The sequence below is a fragment of the Thamnophis elegans genome, chromosome 3 (genome assembly GCF_009769535.1).
Source record: "Thamnophis elegans isolate rThaEle1 chromosome 3, rThaEle1.pri, whole genome shotgun sequence".
In the NCBI taxonomy this organism is placed as follows: Eukaryota; Metazoa; Chordata; class Lepidosauria; order Squamata; family Colubridae; genus Thamnophis; species Thamnophis elegans.
In genome coordinates, this window is record NC_045543.1 from 132,297,136 (window position 1) to 132,309,344 (window position 12,209).

Below are 12,209 nucleotides of genomic sequence, written 5' to 3' on the forward strand. Positions count from 1 at the left end.
CTCCGAGGTGTCACGAATTTTTGAAGTTGAAGGCATTCAGAGCTTGGAAAAGAAACACAAATTTCAGTACTGTTCTGGAACAGTGAATTGGTGGTTGACATAGTAATGAAGAGGGACCCTCAACCTTTTTATCTAAATCAGGGGTGTCAAACTCAAGGCTCAGGGGCTGAATCCGCCTGCAGGGTGCTTAGATCTGGGCCATGGGGCCGCCCTAGAACAGCAAAAGACTGGCCTACAGTGCCTCTGCCAGTGAAAATGGAGCTTGAGCTCAAGGCTCCATTTTTGGCTGCAAGAGCCTCCTGCTGCCTTTTGCCAGCAAAAATGGAGCTCAGGGGGGGAGGGAGCGCATGCGCCCCTCCCCCCCCAGCTCTGTTTTCATTGACAGAGGGTGGCAGGAGCCTGTTGTGGCTGAAAACGGAGCTCGGGCGACCATTTTCGCTGACAGAATGCTTGGGCTACCCCCGACACAGGTAACGTCAAGCTGGCCACACCCACCCTGGCCCCCGGGGTCAAACACAACCCTGATGTGGCCCTCAATGAAATCAACACAGTCAGGCCTGCAGCCATCTTTTCTTTTGGATCTTTGGCCTGCTACACTTTATATTATTCTGCTATGCATTTTCTATTGTGGGAAAATGGGAGGGGGAATTGCACGGAGTTAGATGCTATGTAGTCATAACAAAATTCTTTCTAGAAAGCCAAGGTCATCCTTTGTCTCTGCACCTCTGCACCTGACTGGAAAAGGATGGGTGTAATTGTCAGCATGGCAGTGGAAGATTGGACCATGTGATGGACTTGTGGCTGCAGGGGCAAGATCTTGAACTTTCAACTGGGTGGGGAACACCGGGAAGATTTGAGATTCGGGTTTTTCCAGATGTGCCAACATGGCTCTCTTAATAAATTGGAACTTTGAGCAATACTTTGCCTTGGACTCTGATTTACCTTTGGATGCTATTTGGAAATCTTACACACTCCTGATCTAAATGCACTGCTAAATTCAGGTGTTTGTTGAGTACCTTCTGCCTCCTGACATCTACTCTTGATAACTTCCCTATTATTAATTATCACCCCTTATTGTTTTATGCAATAGGGCTGCTTCCAAGTAAAATCGGACAACTTGTACCTTGATATGATCCATCATGAGTTGTTTCTGTGCATACAAAAGCGAGCAGTCCGGGCACTTGAAGACAGATACTTTCTGGTTTTCAATGTGCTGGTCAAAGTGACGATACAGCAACGGCTGCAGGGTAAACACTGTGTCGCACATGGAACATTTGTATATTATTCTAAAAACCAAAGAGAGTTGAAGAAGTAATGACTGCTCACTGCAGTCCTTTAACTCACAGCACGACTAAGCAAAAGGGTTACTTGCAACAACAACAAAAGACACTTTCAACACTGTATATTCTTTGCCCCCACATCGATGTATTACAATTTGTTCAGATGCGTTTCTCCAAATAAGATATGCGTATGGAATATATGGACATGACTGAAACATTCTCACTCGTGGCTTATTACATTAGGAGTCACGCTGACAGAAATTCACTTGGCCTGCAGATTTGGACAAATTCATGGAGGAAAAATGGAACTCCACCTTTCAGTCCTGCCTCAGTATGGACCCTAACTTCTATATGTTAGTAATAACATTTTAGGCTTACCGTATTTTCCGGCATATAAGGCAACTTTTTAATCCCAAAAAACTATTTCAAAAATCAGGGGTCGTTTTATACGCCAGGTAAAAGAAAGGCCATACCAAAAAACCAAAACAAAAGAAAAAGCAACACCGCCAAGCAAAAAGCTGCGCCGCCAGCAGCGCACACGCCAGCTTTTCAATCGATAACCTCAGCGCTCCTCGCCTGGGCTCGTGGATGGATGAGTGCTGGGATGGCTTAGTAAGGTCTGGCTGGCAGTCTGGAGGAGGAAGATGCTGAGCTCAAACTACAAAAGCCTGGCAGCGCAGAGGCCTTCAGCCGGCTCGCAGGCGCCTGGAAGTAGGGGGTCGTCTTATACGCCCAGTCGCCTTATACGGCGGAATATACAGTTTATACAGCCCTATAACACTTTACAGCACTCTCTGGATCACAGGTCCCCAAACTTGGCAACTTTAAGACTTGTGCAATTCCCAGAATTCTGTGCTGGCTGGAGAATTCTGGGAGTTGAAGTCCACAAGTCTTAAGTTTGGGGACCTCTGCTTTGGATGGACCTTTCCCTCTAGTGAAAGTGATCAACCCTGTTAACGTACAGCTTAAACTCCCCCGCTTGCTAGGGAAAATGCATCTGGTCTTTCACAGTAGCTTGCTAAAGCTGGCGGTAGGCTCCCATATTAGACCAGTTGATCAGGCAGCCCCCAAAGCCAATTTTGGTGGCGGGACAGACACATTATGAGGTAAAAAGAATCTCAGGCTCTAGATTGCATAAGGGTTGATTGCAATACCCAGTACAGTGGAAGGGGTATCCACCCGTTGAGGCTACCTGGGTTAAAAAAGCTGGGATGTGGAGGAAGATAGATTGGTTAAGCAGTTCCATGACAAGTACCCCCACAAGCCACAGGGACCCCCAGGGGGAGGAAGAGGAGATTAGCTCATATTTAATTAACCTCTCTTGTGTTCTTCCAAGAGCTCCTTTTCAATTGAGGGGGGGGGCCTCCTGTCAACCCTGAAGCTGAGGCCATTTTGAGACTTCAGTGCTGACACACTGGAGAAGAGTGATAGAGGAATGGAAATAGTTGGGACGTTGTAGTCAAAACAAATACTTTCTCTTGGGAACCAAGGACATTCCTGCAGGTGCTTGGAAGGAGGGGACTGAAGTCACCTAGCAACTGGACAGTATCCTGATTGGACTACGTGACTGATTGTTTTGAGAAAGTGGCAAACTTTTACTTTTAATTAGGTGATATTAGAAGCATTATTTGCATATTGCCCCCAACAAACTGGCTCCTCATTTTAGGAAGGATGGAAGGCTGAGTCAACATTGAGTCCATCAGGGACTTCCGGGGAGTGGCCTGTCGCCGTCGGCAGCTTAACAGAGCTGCCCCCAGAATTCAGGTTCGTTATCTACTTAATATCAACAAGATAACTCTTTTTTCAGACAAGAAAAAAGCAGTGAGGAATCTCAGCTGGTAAGAATCTTCTTTGAAGTTCACAGTTTGTTTTTTTGTGAGCTGTGGACGGAGGGGGAGGATCAACCCATAGCTGAGTCATTCAACTCCGACCTGAACTTCGCAGCTGTTATTCACAGCACTAGACAGAACCCCTCCCCCTCAGGACAATCTTTAGAAAAGAGACTATTAAAAATCAATACGAGCAAAGACCAAACTTGTGAACTTTGAAAACCTTTCTCTATCTGAAATACCAGCTTCAATGTTATAAAAACCTCTTTTGTTTAATTGTCTTCAAAATGGCGTTTACAGCTTCTGCATTTGTTATCTCCGGCTTCCTGCTACAGAATTAAAGAAACAATCTCTTACAATTTAATTAGAGCTACTCCCTTAAAGCTTTCAAGACTCTTTGTTGTTGAAACAGGGACATTCCAAACATTCCAAACGGACTTTCTCTTTTGAAATCCTCCGTAAAACCCCTTGAAAAAAAAAAAAAAAAAGAAGGAAAAAAAGGGGGGGGGAGGAATTTCTTTTTCTCCACATAGCACAGTGGATTAGTAATTTAGAATAAATAATTAAAACTAAAATATAATGGCATCTAAATCAACCTCTGTCAAATTACCTCCGAAAACGTCTCCCATACCTGGTACAAAGCTGCAGCCCCCACCATCTATGCCCCCTAGTGGAGATGTATTAACAAAAGAATTTTTTCTGGAAATGTTCAAAGAATCCAGAGAACAGAACTTAGAAATGTTTAAAGAATTCAGAGAACAGAATCTAGAAATGCTCAAAGAATTCAAAGATGAAATAAGGAATGAGATGGAAGTTCTATATGACAAATTTGATACCAGGGTCACTAAAACGAATGATAATATGATGGGAATTGTAAATGTGATAACAGAATATATTTCTGGAATGGAAGATAATTTAGAAACTCTCAATGAAGCTAAAACTAACCTGATATCCAAAACTGAAGTGGTGGAACAAAAAATTGACAATGCTGAAAAACAAATTATTATGATACAGTATAAGCAGATGGAGCTTGCATTAAGAGTGAGGGGGCTGCGTGAAGAAAAGCAGGAGAACTTAAAGCAAATGTTTTCTGAAGCTTTTGACCGTCTGGTGGGAAAACCGGGATCCAATTTTGATTGGCAGATTGACAGGATTTTTCGTGTTAACTCATGGGCGGCAAAACAAAGGCAACTTCCCCGAGACGTAGTAATATACTTTGTTACAAGAGAATCTAGAAATATGATACTACAAGAGTCTTACAATACTAAGCTTCAAATTGGTGGACAGGACCTGATTGTTTTGAAAGAAATACCACCTCAGATGCTAAGAGCCAGAAGAGATTATGCTTTTCTGGTGGAAGAGCTCAGAAAGCGTCAGATACAGTACAGATGGGATGCCCCATTCGGTATTATAGTTACAATGGACAAACAAAGATATCATCTCAGCTCTGTATGGAAAGCTCGTGATTTCTATCATAAGATTCTGAAGATGGGATACCCTGAACCTTCGGGATATGGTGAAAAACCACGAGACGAACAAGATAAACAGCAAACCACACAACCATCAGATAAAATGTATCATCTCCCTCTTCCGGAAGGGCAAGGAGTCAAGGAAAAAAGATCCAACCGTAAGACCACCAGACAAACGGATAAACAAGCTACTATGCAACAATCTCAACAATCGTTGGCCACTGATCAAGGAGCTACTGCAACAAGCTCAGAAGCTGTGGGAGGAGCTAAACCAAAGGTGAGACAGGCCTTGCGGGAGGCTCTAAAAAAGCTTCAGGCAACCAAAAATGACAACTAAGATTTTGACATGGAATGTTAACGGACTGAACTCTCCACAGAAAAGAAAGAAAATATTTCATTATCTCAAACAGTTTAAGAATGACATAATTTGCTTGCAAGAAACTCATATCAAATCAACCGATCAAAAATATTTGTTTAACCCCAAACTGGGCCAACATTTTGCGACCTCAGCTATGGAAAAGAAAAATGGCATAGTAGTATATTTAAGAAAAGATATTAAAGCTGAGCTAATTGAAGCAGATCCCTTTGGAAGATATATTGCATTAGATTTAATCATAGAAGGGAAAAAGACGTTACTTTTGGGAATTTATGCTCCTAATCAACAACAAGATGGATTTTATAGAAATCTCCACGCTAAATTAGTACAGTGGGACTTTGAGTCTTGTATATTATTGGGTGACTGGAATGGCGTGATCGACACCAAAAGAGATAAGAAGACAGCTCGCCCGAATACCAAATTTCGAGCTAAGTTACCCCAAGCCTTTTTTGACATGCTGGACAACTTTGAATTGCGAGACGCCTGGCGCGAGAGGCATGCAGAAGAACATGACTTTACCTTTTTTTTCCAATAGACATCAATCTCTTTCAAGGATTGATTTTATACTAATTACAAATGATTTACTTTGTAGGGTGAAGAAGACAAAGATTATGGCGAGAGTTCTTTCAGACCATAATCCAGTCTGGATGGAATTGGGAAGGGTAGCCCAGCCAAGAAGGTCCTGGAGGTTGAATGAAAACTTATTTAGATATGAAAAGTATGTTAATGATTGTAAAAAATTGCTATCGGAATATTTCGTTCTCAATATGAACAAGGGTACATCTTTGGAATATGTATGGGATGCAAGCAAAGCGTATATGAGAGGAGTATTAATGAATATAAACAAAATACATAGACACAAACAAGGGCAAAAACGAAAAGAATTGGAAGAGGAAATTAAAGGGAAAGAGTCAGAGTTAACATTGAATCCAGGAGATACAAAGATTAGGGAAACAATTGCTATATTAAAATCTCAGTTTGATATGCTGATCTCTGACCAGGTAGCTACTAGTTTATTATATGCTAAACATAATACTTTCTGCAATGCAAATAAACCCGGTAGGTGGTTGGCTTATCAGATTAGAAAAAAAAGGAAAGCTCGAAATGTATCCAAATTGTGTTACAGAGGGAGGGAAGTGTTTCAACAGGAAGAGATTCAAAAGGTATTTCGGGAATTTTTTACAGAGTTGTATAAAGGGGATAAAATTAAGGACGGAGATATAGACAAATTCTTAGATAAAGAGAAAATCCCCCTAGTTAGAGAAGAACATAGGCATAAGCTGAATCAACCTATAACCTCTGGGGAAATTTTGCAGGCAATTAAACAATTAAAGTTAGGGAAAGCACCAGGCACAGATGGTTTAACAGCTGTTTATTATAAAAATCTACAGTTAGAAATGGTAGAACCCCTCAGAGAATTATTCAATAAAATTCAATCGGGAGGGAAAGTGCCTCCTTCGTGGAAGACTGCGTTTATATCGTTGATACCCAAAGAAGATCAAGACCTTACCCAACCAAAAAATTATAGACCTATTTCATTACTCAATGTAGATTATAAAATTTTTACTAAAATATTAGCAAATAGGCTAATGGGGGTAATTCAGCAACTGATACATACCGATCAAACTGGTTTTATACAGGGCAGACAGATGAAGGACAACGTTAGATTAATTATCAACGCTTTAGAATACCTGGGAAAGAACAATCAAATCCCGGCCGCATTCATATTTTTGGATGCGGAGAAAGCCTTTGATCGAGTTAATTGGCAATTCCTGCTGAAGACATTGCAAAAAATGCAGATAGGAGATGGCTTTTTACGGTCAATTGGTGCAATATATCAGCAGCAAACAGCCCAGATCATTGTCAATGGAAATCTGACAGACTCCTTTCAAATTGAAAAAGGTACAAGACAGGGCTGTCCTCTGTCCCCATTATTGTTTATTATAACTTTGGAAATATTGTTGAATAAGATACGGGGCCTGGGCGGTCTAAAAGGGATTAAAATTAGACAGCAAGAATATAGAGTCCGCGCATTTGCGGATGATCTGGTTATAATATTGGAACAACCGCAGGAAACTAGTAGGGTATTACTGAATACGATCAATCAATATGGTCAAGTCTCAGGATTTAAAATAAATCTAGGAAAAACCAAAATAATAGCTATAAATATGACTACCAAACAGAAGGAAGAACTGGGGGCGATGCTAAGATGTGAGGTAGTTAAAAAAGTTAAATATCTTGGAGTTAATATTTTAATCTCAAATGGGAAATTATACAAGTATAATTATGAATCACTTTGGCATAGTACACAGTTGGAGTTGAAAAGGTGGGAAAAACTGCATTTGTCCTTGCTGGGTAGAATAGCGGCAGTCAAAATGAACATTTTACCAAAATTTTTATTTCTTTTTCAAATGTTACCAATACTTAAAAGAGATGCGAATCTTTTAGAATGGCAGAAGGGTATCAATAAATTTGTGTGGGCAGGAAAGAAGCCGAGGGTAAAGATGAAAATAATGCAAGATGCACGTGAAAGAGGAGGATTGAAATTACCTAACTTAAAATTATACTATGATGCAGTGGCATTATCTGCAATTAGTGATTGGATTCATCTAACTAATGACAGAATTTGAATATCGAGGGATATGACTTGTTATATGGTTGGCATGCTTACCTGTTATTTAACAAAAAAACGGATAAGAAATTTAAAAATCACATCTTAAGAAATGCTTTATTGCGGGTTTGGAAAAAATATCAACATAAACTAAATGATAAAGTGCCCATGTGGGCAATTCCTAGACATGCAATTGAAAATATGAATGTAGAACAAAAACACGATAGAACCACCTATAGACAACTTCTTATCTCAGAAAGAGGGGTGATGGAACTAAAATCTTTAGAGGTACTTAAAGAAGAGAAGGTAGTTCAAACGTGGTTTCAGTATGGTCAACTACAGGCTAGGTGGAAAACAGATCAAAAAATTGGCTTTGTAAAAGTTGAGGATAATTTGTTTAAACAAATAAGAGATCAAAGCTCAATGCATATAAAGAGGATATATAATGTATTAGTACAGATGGATTCTGAAACGGAACTGATTAAGGATTGTATGATAAAATGGGCTCAGAATATCGAGGAACCAATAATGCTTGAAACATGGGAAAGAATCTGGGTAAGAAATGTGAAATTTACACAAGCACAAAACTTGAGAGAAAATTTTTATAAGATGTTTTATAGATGGCACCTAGATCCTAAAAAGCTTGCCTCTATGTATCCAAATGTTCAACCTAAATGTTGGAGATGTGGTTCTTGTGATGCTACATATTTTCATATATGGTGGACATGTCGTAATGTTAAGGCATTCTGGATAAAAATATGGTGGATCCTGCAAAACATCTTTAAAAGAAGGATAAAATTTACCCCCCAGTTGTTTTTACTGGGTATATGTATTGATTTTACAGTAGCAGAGACTAATTTGATTCTGTATTTAATAACGGCAGCAAGACTCTTGGTGGCGCAGTATTGGAAGAAGAAAGATTTACCTACAATTCAAGAATGGACTTTGAAAGTTATGAACTTAGCCGAAATGGCCAAAATCTCAGCATATCTCAAAGAACATTCAAACGAGAGATATAAACGAGACTGGAAAAAGTGGATTGATTACATAAAAAGTAAATATGGGACTAAGAAACTCCAGATAGCTTATGCTTAGTATCAGTAATAATTTAAATTGTTTAAAATTTGGGTAACAGTAAGAAGCTGAGTTCAATGTAGAGATATTTTAGACTGTGATTGTTCAAAAATTATACCACGTATGGTCTTTGGGAAGTCGGGGGGAGGGAAGGGAGGTGGGGATTTAGGGGGAGGGGGGAGGGGGGAAATACAATATGTGTTAAATTCCATGATTGTATTTGTATACTGTGGCTTTTCAATGTTAGTGCGAAAATAGAACAAACCGAATATACTGGAAGGTAATAGATACCGAAGGAAAGAGTCGAGTGAAAGAAGAAGGAGGGTGGAGAGGGTGAGAGAGAGGAGGAGGAGAAGGGAGGGAGGGAGGGAATGGAGAGGGAGTGATAGGGTTAAGGTTAGAAAGAAGGGGAGGGGAAGTAGGCGTAGAGGGGTGTGTGAGAAGGAAGAATGAAAGTTGGAGGGGGTTGAAAGAGGGTGTATGGCAGGCTAAGGTGGTATACTGGGTTTGTATTGTAGAGGGCATTTTCTATATAAGTGAGGGCCGTGTTTATTATTCAATGTTATATGCCCTGATTAAGCACAGTGAATATGTGATTGTACAGAATGAAAACATAATAAAATATATATTAAAAAAAAACATTGAGTCCATCAGAATCAAACTCAAAAGTTTGATGCACTTTAACCACTGTGCCACCCAGGCTCCATATTAGCTCCATAGATACACAGCTGTAGTCCAACATACATTCCTTACAGGTCTTTCAACTCATATACAAAGGCCAGGAACATATCCGGAAGGACACAGTGATATTCATCATGAGGCTAATGAGTGTGACCCATTCCCTGCATTATAAATTCATTCTAAGAAAGTTTCCATGACATTCAAAGAGCCTCTGGATTGCCAGAGGCAACAAAGCGCAAACTTGTTTTGCTGTTAATCAGGAGGTGTCATCAGCCATTTACCATTAAAGCGCATACTGATATTTTGCCTGAAACAACATCTGAAGAGAGCATCGTTCCTCAGGCAAAATATTCCTGCAAGGTCAAGAGCTATCAAAAAGGATTGTGAGGGTACCAGCAAACATTTTTAGGTTTCTTTTGCAAACCCTGTTTTTTTTTAAAATTAAAAAACACTCTTAAGGCACGGCATGCCAGAAACTGGACCATCCAAACAAGGGAAGCCCCATCCTTGGGATGCAAGCAACATGCAAAACCACGACTCCTCCAGTCCCTTGCTCAATAGTAGTAACTGTGAAAGGGATCTTGGAATCCTAGTGGACAACCATTTAAATATAAACCAACAGTGTGCAGCAACTGCCAAAAAAGACAACACAGTGCATAAACAGAGGGATAGAATCAAGATCACGTGAAGTGTTAATATCACTTTGTAATCCCTTGGTAAGGCCACAGTTGGAATATGGCATCCAGTTTTGGTCACCATGATGTAAAAAAGATGTGGAGACTTTAGAAAGAATGCAAAGAAGAGCAACAAAGATGATTAGGGGACTGGAGGCAAAAACATGAAGAGCGGTTGCAGGAACTGGGTATGCTTAGTTTCATGAAAAGAAGGACTAAGGGAGACATGATAGCAGTGTTCCAATATCTCAGAGACTGCCACAAAGAAGAGGGAGTCAAACTATTCTCCAAAGCACCCGAAGGCAGGACAAGAAACAATGGGTGGGAACTAATCAAGGAGAGAAGCAACTTAGAACTAAGGAGACATTTCCTGACAGAACAATTAATCAGTGGAACAACTTGCCTCCAGAAGTTGTGAATGCTCCAACACTGGAAGTTTTTAAGAAGATGTTGGATAACCATTTGACTGAAGGGGTGTAGGGTTTCCTGCCTAAGCAAGAGGTTGGACTAGAAGACCTCCAAGGTCCCTTCCAACTCTGTTATTCTATTCTATTCTATTGTGATAACTCTCACTGTGAGCTCTGTGTTTTTTAAAAATGGCTGGCCGGGGAATTCTGGGAGTTGAAGTTCCACGAGTCTTTAAGGTTCCATTCCCCACTATCCTGTCAGACCTGAAGAAGCTTCTTAGATGAGAAGCGAAACGTCTTCAAAAGAAAAAACAAGAAAGACTAGTTGCCTCCTGAAAAAAAAAAAACCTTTGGGAAGTCTTCAAGTTGGACACCCGTGCTCTAAAGAATGTCATTTGTCCTCCAGGCACAGCAGTTTCCTGTTCTTTGGTTCAGTTGTTGCCACCTGCGTAATGCAGGATTATCTTTCTCTTCGGTCCAGTGATTTGGCCATAACAGAATTTCCGTCTTTCCGCCTACTCTCCAATTACAACTGCAGCTAATAGCTAAGCCAGGGATGGGAAGTGGGGAACAAGGGTAAACACTCCCTTAACTGATTCAGCAGGATATAAAAGGGTTCATTGGAAGTGAACTCCCACACAAAGCTTTATGGTGGAAACATTACCCAATAGGCCAGAGCCAAGTGTCAAATTTTAAAAGGCCATCCATACACAACTGAAAAGGAAGTAACAATTCTGACTTAACAGAAATTTTCTCAAAATAACCAGTTTTACACGCCTTGCCCTGAATTAGAATCAAAGAACGGTTTAGTGCAAATCCCCAAAATTGGTTATTTTCCAAAATAATTTTCAACCTTCCCATTTGTAGTATCTAAATGGAGGGAGAAAAACCTTCCAATTCACAATACAAATTCAATTTATTTTTAAGCTAGATGTAGATTGCTTCAACCTTGCAAGAGGAGCTTATTTTCAACCTGAAATGTCTTATACACATTTTAAATACGTCTTATCTCACAATTGCATCGTCTAAAAGGCACAGCACTTCAGCTCTAGCAATATGAATTACAGATTTTCTTCGACTTCGAAACCATTTACTAAGTACATTTAGTTCATTAAGTAACCATTCTAAGTTACAGCAGCACCGAAAAAACAGTGCCTTATCACTGTTTTTCACACTTAATGACCTTTGCAGCATCCCTATGTGATTAAAATTCAGACGCTTGGCAACTGACTCATATTTACGACCGCTGCTTTGTCCAAAGGTCATGTGATCTGTTTTTGCGACCTTCTGAAAAGCAAAGTCAATGGGGAAAACAGATTCACTTAACAACCACGTTACTAACTTACCAACTTAGGCAAGGAAGGTCGTCCAGTGGAGCAAAACTTAACAACTGGCTCGTTTAGCAAGAGAAATTTCGGGTTCAATTATGGTCGTACATCAAGGACTACCTATACTAAGTGCCTCTTCCTGGCTCTCAAATGGCCTGTGTGTGGGGGAGCCCTACTATTATCTAGGATATACTTCTCAAGAGAATAAGCACACAGTATGTCATTTGATAATTTCAATAATTTCTGGAATTTGACAAGAAGGACACTTACTTGGGCTCTCCTATTTTGATTCCAGGATGTTGGGTGTAGGCATGGGAATGGGTGCTGGGTGCTGATTTGAATGCCATTGGGCAAATAGGACACTTGTAGAAGATTTCACAATGAGAACCTTGAATATGAGACTTAAGTGCAGCCACGTCAGAATACACCACGTTGCAATGGACACAGCTGTAAGAAAGATAAGAGAGTTAGAGCCTTGCT

The 12,209-nt window shown here is 40.2% G+C and overlaps 1 protein-coding gene across 4 annotated transcripts in view; it reads right to left on the reverse strand.

The window, feature by feature from the left end:
- ZNF532 (zinc finger protein 532) overlaps positions 1-12,209 on the reverse strand; it is a 98,973-nt gene that overhangs the window by 34,770 nt on the left and 51,994 nt on the right. For all 4 annotated transcript variants that reach the window (XM_032213627.1, XM_032213625.1, XM_032213624.1 and 1 more), the window contains exons 4-5: positions 12,000-12,176; positions 1,124-1,286 (exon numbers count right to left, since the gene is read on the reverse strand). In XM_032213627.1, the coding sequence (XP_032069518.1) occupies positions 1,124-1,286; positions 12,000-12,176 (340 nt within the window). The remainder of the gene's footprint in view (positions 1-1,123; positions 1,287-11,999; positions 12,177-12,209) is intronic.